We start from the raw sequence: 7744 nt of genomic DNA on the forward strand, positions 1-7744 counted from the left end.
AGCACCTTGCACAGCTCTTTGCACAGCACCTTGCACAGCACCTTGCACAGCACCTTGCACAGCTCCTTGCACAGCACCTTGCACAGCTCTTTGCACAGCTCTTTGCACAGCTCTTTGCACAGCTCCTTGCACAGCTCTTTGCACAGCTCCTTGCACAGCAGGGCCTTTGCATGGCAGCGCTCGGCCCTATAGGGAAGCGGAGGCATGGGGCCGCCCCCTCCCACCCCCATAACCCGCCGTCCCCTTTTGCTTTCCATTGCAGAGTGTTCAAGAAAGCCAGTCCCAACGGGAAGGTGAGCAGAGGGGGGGGGTCGGGGGGCTCTGCTGGGTTGGGGGGGACGACACATGGGGGTCCCACTGACCCCGTGCTGTCCCCGTAGCTCACGGTGTACCTGGGCAAGAGGGACTTTGTGGACCACATCGACGTGGTGGACCCCGTGGGTGAGTGGGGACGGAGGGGACGGGAAGGGGATGCGCGTCGTTTTGGGTGGCTGTGCCCTTTGCAGCGGGGACGAAAGGTGGCCAGACTGTGCCATGTCCCCAAGCCTGTGCCGTGTCCCCAACCCTCATGTCCTGTCCCCAAGCCTGTGCTGTGTCCCCAACCCTCATGTCCTGTCCCCAAACCCAGTGCCGTGTCCCCAACCCTCATGTCATGTCCCCAAACCCAGTGCCATGTCCCTAACCCTTACATCCTGTCCCCAACCCTATGCTGTTCCCAACCCTCATGTCGTGTCTCCAATCCCTGTACCATGTCCCCAACCCCAGTGCCATGTCCCCAGTCCGTGTACCGTGTCCCCAACCCTCATGTCATGTCCCCAGTCCCTGTGCCACGTCCCTAACCCTCACATCCTGTCCCCAACCCTATGCCATGTCCCCAACCCCAGTGCTGTGTGCCCAACCCCTTATTGTGTCCCCAACCCCAGTGCTGCGTCCTCAACCCTCACGTCCTGTCCCAACCCTATGCTGTGTTCCCAACCCTCTTGTCCCCAATCCCAGTGCTGTGTCCCCAACCCTCATGTCGTGTCTCCAATCCCTGTACTATGTCCCCAACCCCAGTGCCATGTCCCCAGTCCCTGTACCGTGTCCCTAATCCTCACGTCCTGTCCCCAACCCTGTGCCATGTCCCCAACCCCAGTACTGTGTCCCCAACCCTCATGTACTGTGTCCCCAACCCCAGTGCCATGTCCCCAGTCCCTGTACCGTGTCCCCAACCCTCATGTCATGTCCCCAGTCCCTGTGCCACGTCCCTAACCCTCACATCCTGTCCCCAACCCTATGCCATGTCCCCAACCCCAGTGCTGTGTGCCCAACCCCTTATTATGTCCCCAACCCCAGTGCTGCGTCCCCAACCCTCATGTCCTGTCCCCAAACCCAGTGCCATGTACCTAACCCTTACATCCTGTCCCCAACCCTATGCTGTGTCCCCAACCCTCACGTCCTGTCCCAACCCTATGCTGTGTTCCCAACCCTCTTGTCCCCAGTCCCAGTGCTGTGTCCCCAACCCTCATGTCGTGTCTCCAATCCCTGTACCATGTCCCCAACCCCAGTGCCATGTCCCCAGTCCGTGTACCGTGTCCCTAATCCTCACGTCCTGTCCCCAACCCTGTGCCATGTCCCCAACCCCAGTGCTGTGTCCCCAACCCTCATGTCCTGTCCCCAACCCTCATGTCATGTCCCCAGTCCCTGTACCATGTCCCTAACCCTCACATCTTGTCCCCAACCCTATGCCATGTCCCCAACCCCAGTGCTGCGTCCCCAACCCTCATGTCCTGTCCCCAACCCTTTGCCATGTCCCCAGTCCCTGTGCCGTGTCCCCAACCCTGTGCTGTATCCTCAACCCCCATGCAATGTCCCCAGTCCCTGTGGCTTGTCCCCAACCCCAGTGCCACGTCCCCAACCCTCATGTCATGTCCCCAACCCTGGTGCCATGTCCCCAACCTGCCGGCTCTGCTCTTCCCTTACAGACGGAGTGGTGCTGGTTGATCCTGAGTACCTGAAGGAGAGGAAAGGTAACGGCCCCATCACGATGTCCCCAAGGTTGGGGACATGGGGGTGGCACCTGGGGCTTTGCTGGGCCCTTGGCTGAGGATTTCTGGGTGCCCAATCTCGTGTCCCCATCCCACTGGCACGTGGGGCAGTGCCACCTGTCCCCAACTGTCACAGCACATTCTGGGTGCCACCACCTCTTCCCAATGCCCCCTCTGCTGCTCCTGGTGGGGTTGGGACGAGCCGTGATGCCACCACACCATGGGGCCACTGTGCCGTGATGCCACCACCATGCCAAAGTGACACTGTGCCATGACAATGCTGTGCCATGTCACCATCTTGCTGTGGTGTCACCGTGCCACCGCACCACTGTGAAATTGTGCCACACTGCCATGGAGCTGCAGTGCCACGGTGACACCGTAACATGGAGTCACATTGCCATGCTGCCACCGTGCCATGATGCCACCACCATGCCAGAGTGACACTGTGCTGTGGTGGCACTGTGCCATGGCAGTGCTGTGCCATGTCACCGCTGTGCCATGGTGTCACCTTGCCACCATGCCACTGTGTTCTTGTGCCACAGTGCCATTGTGCCACTATGCCATGGTGCCACTATACCACGTCACCACGGTGCCACCATGTCACGATGCCACCATAGCACGTCACCACGGTGCCACCATGCCACCATGTCACGGTGCCACCATAGCATGTCACCACGGTGCCACCATGCCACCATGTCACGGTGCCACCGTACCACGTCACCACGGTGCCACCATGCCACCATGTCACGGTGCCATTATACCACGTCACCATGGTGCCACCATGTCACTGTGCCACCATAGCACGTCACCACGGTGCCACCATGCCACCATGTCACGGTGCCACCGTACCACGTCACCACGGTGCCACCATGCCACCATGTCACGGTGCCATTATACCACGTCACCATGGTGCCACCATGCCACCATGTCACGGTGCCACCATAGCACGTCACCACGGTGCCACCATGCCACCATGTCACAGTGCCATTATACCACGTCACCATGGTGCCACCAAGCCACCATGTCACGGTGCCACCGTACCACGTCACCACAGTGCTACGATGCCACCATGTCATGGTGCCACCATACCATGTCACCAATGTACCACCATGCCACCATGTCACGGTGCCACCATAGCACATCACCACGGTGCCACGATGCCACCATGTCACGGTGCCACCGTACCACGTCACCAGTGTACCACCATGCCACCATGTCACGGTGCCACCGTACCACGTCACCAATGTACCACCATGCCACCATGTCACGGTGCCACCATAGCACGTCACCACGGTGCCACGATGCCACCATGTCACGGTGCCACCATAGCACGTCACCACGGTGCCACGATGCCACCATGTCACGTTGCCACCGTACCACATCACCATGATGCCACCATGTCATGGTGCCACCGTACCACGTCACCAACGTACCACCATGCCACCATGTCACGATGCCACCACAGCACGTCACCACGGTGCCACGATGCCACTATGTCACGATGCCACCGTACCACGTCACCACGGTGCCACATCGCCTCGACGCCACAATGCCCCCATGCCATCACACCACCACATTGATACCACAATGCCACGATGCCACCACAGCGCCGTGTCGCCGTGCCACGTCGTCACCGTGCCATGTCGTCACCTCACCCCTTCTATGCCTGCAGTCTTCGTGACGCTGACGTGTGCGTTCCGTTATGGCCGTGAGGACCTGGACGTGCTGGGCCTGACGTTCCGCAAGGACCTGTTTGTGGCCAACGCTCAGGCCTTCCCCCCCGTGCCCGAGGACAGGAAGCCCCTCACCCGCCTGCAGGAGCGCCTCATCAAGAAGCTGGGCGAGCACGCCTACCCCTTCACCTTCGAGGTGGGGAGCCTGGGGGGCTGGCACTGCTTTGGGCTGCAGCATCGTGGTGGGGCGCAGGGTCACGTTGGGGTGCAGCATCACCGTGGGTTCAGCAGTTCTTTGGGTTCAGCATCACCTTGGGTGCAGCACCACTTTTTGGGGTTCAGCATCACCTTGGGTGCAGCATCATTTTTTGGGGTTCAGCATCACCTTGAGTGCAGCATAACTGTGGGTTCAGCAGTTCTTTGGGTTCAGCATCACCTTGAGTGCAGCACCACTTTTTGGTGTTCAGCATCACCTTGAGTGCAGCACCACTTGTTGGGGTTCAGCATCACCTTGAGTGCAGCATCATTTTTTGGGGTTCAGCATCACCTTGAGTGCAGCATAACTGTGGGTTCAGCAGTTCTTTGGGTTCAGCATCACCTTGAGTGCAGCATCAGTTTTTGGGGTTCAGCATCACCTTGAGTGCAGCACCACTTTTTGGGGTTCAGCTTCACCCTGGGTGCAGCACCACTTGTTGGGGTTCAGCATCACCTTGAGTGCAGCACCACTTTTTGGGGTTCAGCATCACCTTGAGTGCAGCACCACTTTTTGGGGTTCAGCTACACCTTGGGTGCTGCATCACTGTGGGTTCAGCAGTTCTTTGGGTTCAGCATCACCTTGGGTTTCAGCATCACTTGTTGGGGTTCAGCATCACCTTGGGTGCAGCATCACTTTTTGGGGTTCAGCTTCACCTTGGGTGCTGCATCACTGTGGGTTCAGCAGTTCTTTGGGTTCAGCATCACCTTGGGTTTGCAGCACCACTTGTTGGGGTTCAGCATCACCTTGAGTGCAGCATCACTTTGGGGTTCAGCATCTCTTTGATTGCAGTTTCATTTTGGGGTGCAGCATCACTTTGGGATGCAGCATCAGTGTGGGGTTCAGCATCACCTTGAGTTTAGCACTGCTTTGGGGTTCAGCATCACTTGGGGTGCAATAGCACATGGAGGTTCTGCATCTCTTTGGGCTCAGCATTGCTTTGGGGTGCAGCACCACTTTGGGTTCAGCATCACTTTGGGTTCAGCATCACTGTGGGGTTCAGCACCAATCACTTTGGGGTTCAGCATCACCTTGAGTTTAGCACTGCTTTGGGGTTCAGCATCACTTGGGGTGCAGAACCACGTGGGGGTTCAGCATCACTTTGAGTTTAGCACTGCTTTGGGGTGCAGCATCACTTGGGGTGCAGAACCACGTGGGGGTTCAGCATCACTTTGAGTTTAGCACTGCTTTGGGGTTCAGCACCACTTTGGGGCACAGCATCACTTTGGGTACAGTACCATGTGGGGTTCATCTCTTTGGGTTCAGCACCTCATTGGGGTTCAGCATCCCCCTTGGGTCCGTCCTTTTTGAGGTCTAGGGATGCAGCATCACCCCTGGGACTGCAAGGGGCACAGGGCTTTTTGGGATTCCCACCATCTCTTGGGGCAGGGGGGTGCTGGAGGTGTGGGGTGGAGCTGCAGTGCTGCAGGATCAGTGAATCCAGTGGGGAAACTGAGGCACGGGATGATGTGTAGCCTTGGGCAGAACCCTGCTGTGTCTGCGCCACCATGGAAGCAGTTCCTCCTTCCTCTCCACGCTTTAATTGCTGTGATAATTGGCTGCATTTGTTCCAGCACAGTCTGGGAGCTGTGGAGGAGCTGGAGGAAATTTCCATCGCGGTGCAGAAGCGCTGCAAAGGGGTGGGGGGGCGTTGGGCAGAAATTGAGGGGCAAAGCCCCCCCAGTAGGGGCACCCCAGGGCACCCGGTGACATTTTCAAGTCGTGAGCTGCCCACTAAACCCCACGGGCTCAGCGGGATCTTAGCAGGAAAACAGCCTTAATTCTTCCAAATCTCCCGGATTAAAGCCAAAAAAAACCCTAAAACCCCCCAAAAGGTGCATTAGTGCAGTGCGTGACCCCCTGGGGCCCACGGTGCTGAGCCATGGCCTAAAAGGAGCAGGCAGCATACGATGGATCCCCATCCCGGGGGGCTGTCACTTCCCCTGGGGAGGGGTTTGGAGTTGGGGTCCCCACTCCTGACCCTATTTTGTGCTGCAGATCCCCCCCAACCTGCCCTGCTCCGTCACGCTGCAACCCGGCCCCGAAGACACAGGGAAGGTAAGGAGCAGTGCTGCATCTTCATGTCACCCTGCTGTGTCCCTCCTGGCGATGTGACGGAGAACCCAATGGGTCCCGTGTGGGTTTTGGGGTGTGGAGGGGTTGATCTGCTCCCTCTTCCACACCCCTCACCACTGTCCAGGCCTGCGGTGTGGACTATGAGGTCAAAGCTTTCTGCGCGGAGAACCTGGAGGAGAAAATCCATAAGAGGTAAAGGGAGAGGTGGCCTGGGATGGGGCGAGGGTGGAAGTGTCCTTTGGGGTGGGAAAGGGGTGGAGATGTCTTTTGGGGTGGGAAGGAATGGAGATGTCCTTTGGGGTGGGACTAGGATGGAGATATTCTTCAAGATGGGATGGGGTTGGTGATGTGCTGGAGGGTAAGGTTGGGATGGAAATTTCCTTTGGGGTGGGACTGGGATGGAGATGTCATCCAGATTTGGAATGGAATGGGAATGTCCTCCCGGATGGGACAGGGTTGGAGATGTCCTTCGGAGCGGGGCTGGGGTGGTGGTATCCTCCTGGATGGTTGGTGATGTCCTTTAGGGTGGAACAGAGATGGAAACGTCTCTTAGGATGGGAATGGAACGGACGTGTCCTATGGGATGGGACAGGATAAAGGTGTTCTTTAGGATGGGGTTGGGATGGTGAAGTCCTCCAGGATGGGATAAAGAAGCAAATGTTCTCCAGAATGGGAAGAGCTAGAGATATTCTTTAGGACAGGAAAGGAAAGGAGATGTTTTCCAGGATGGGAAAAGACTGATATGTTCTTTAGGGTGGGACTGGGATGGAGGCATCCTGTAGGATGGGGAGGGATGAAGGTTTTCTTTTAGGTTGGAGGCGGGGTGGAGATGTCCTCCAGAATGGGGCTGAGATGGAGAACTCCTCTCAGAGGGGATAGGGGTGGTGATGTCCTTTAGGTATCTTCCAAGTCGGGGAGGGATCAAGATGTTCTTTAGAGTTCTTTAGGGATGGAAGTGTCCTCTGGGATGGAGCAGGACCAGCCCTTCCCTGGAGACTCACCAAGCTGAGACGAAGAGATAAGAAAACACGTCAAAAAAGAGGGCAGAGCTGTGGGGCAGAGCTGTGGGGCAGAGCTGTGGGGCAGAGCTGCAGGCAGTCCCCTCGTTGTCCCCACAGGAACTCTGTTCGCTTGGTCATCCGCAAAGTGCAGTACGCCCCGGAGCGCCCCGGCCCCCAACCCATGGCAGAGACCACCAGGCAGTTCCTCATGTCAGACAAACCGCTGCACCTGGAGGCGTCCTTGGACAAGGAGGTGGGGATGGGGGCTGAGCTGCCGGAGAGGAGCTCTGCAGAGAAGGACCTCGGGGTCCTGGTGGCCGACGGTTGGCCAGTAGGGTGACCACGAGGCAGCAGTGGGTCCTGGTGGCCAAGAAGGCCTGGGGTGTCCTGGTTGCTCAACAGTTGGCCAACAGTTGACCATGAGGCAACGGTCTGTGCTGGTGGCCAAGAGGACCAGTGGTGTCCTGGTTGGCCAGCAGTTGATCACAGACTGATCATGAGCCAGCAGTGCGTCCTGGTGGCCAAGAAGGCTGATGGTGTCCTGGTTGGCCAACAGTTGACCATGAGCCAGCAGTGTGTCCTGGTGGCCACGAAGACCGATGGTGTCCTGGTTGGCCAGCAGTTGACCATGAACCAGCAGTGCGTCCTGGTGGCCAAGAAGGCTGATGGTGTCCTGGTTGGCCAACAGTTGACCATGAGCCAGCAGTGTGTCCT

The 7744-nt window shown here is 58.0% G+C and overlaps 1 protein-coding gene across 1 annotated transcript; it reads left to right on the forward strand.

Moving 5' to 3' along the window:
- The first annotated feature begins 30 nt into the window (after positions 1-30).
- Positions 31-7538, forward strand: LOC104917186 (beta-arrestin-1-like). Its single transcript, XM_010728296.3, has 7 exons — positions 31-293; positions 381-441; positions 1965-2009; positions 3700-3896; positions 5952-6011; positions 6154-6221; positions 7148-7538. The coding sequence occupies exons 1-7, from the start codon at positions 171-173 to the stop codon at positions 7368-7370; spliced, it is 777 nt and encodes a 258-aa protein (XP_010726598.1). The 5' UTR covers positions 31-170; the 3' UTR covers positions 7371-7538.
- Positions 7539-7744: the final 206 nt, after the last annotated feature.

This window comes from Meleagris gallopavo, unplaced genomic scaffold (genome assembly GCF_000146605.3).
Source record: "Meleagris gallopavo isolate NT-WF06-2002-E0010 breed Aviagen turkey brand Nicholas breeding stock unplaced genomic scaffold, Turkey_5.1 ChrUn_random_7180001957341, whole genome shotgun sequence".
NCBI classification, from domain to species: domain Eukaryota; kingdom Metazoa; phylum Chordata; class Aves; order Galliformes; family Phasianidae; genus Meleagris; species Meleagris gallopavo.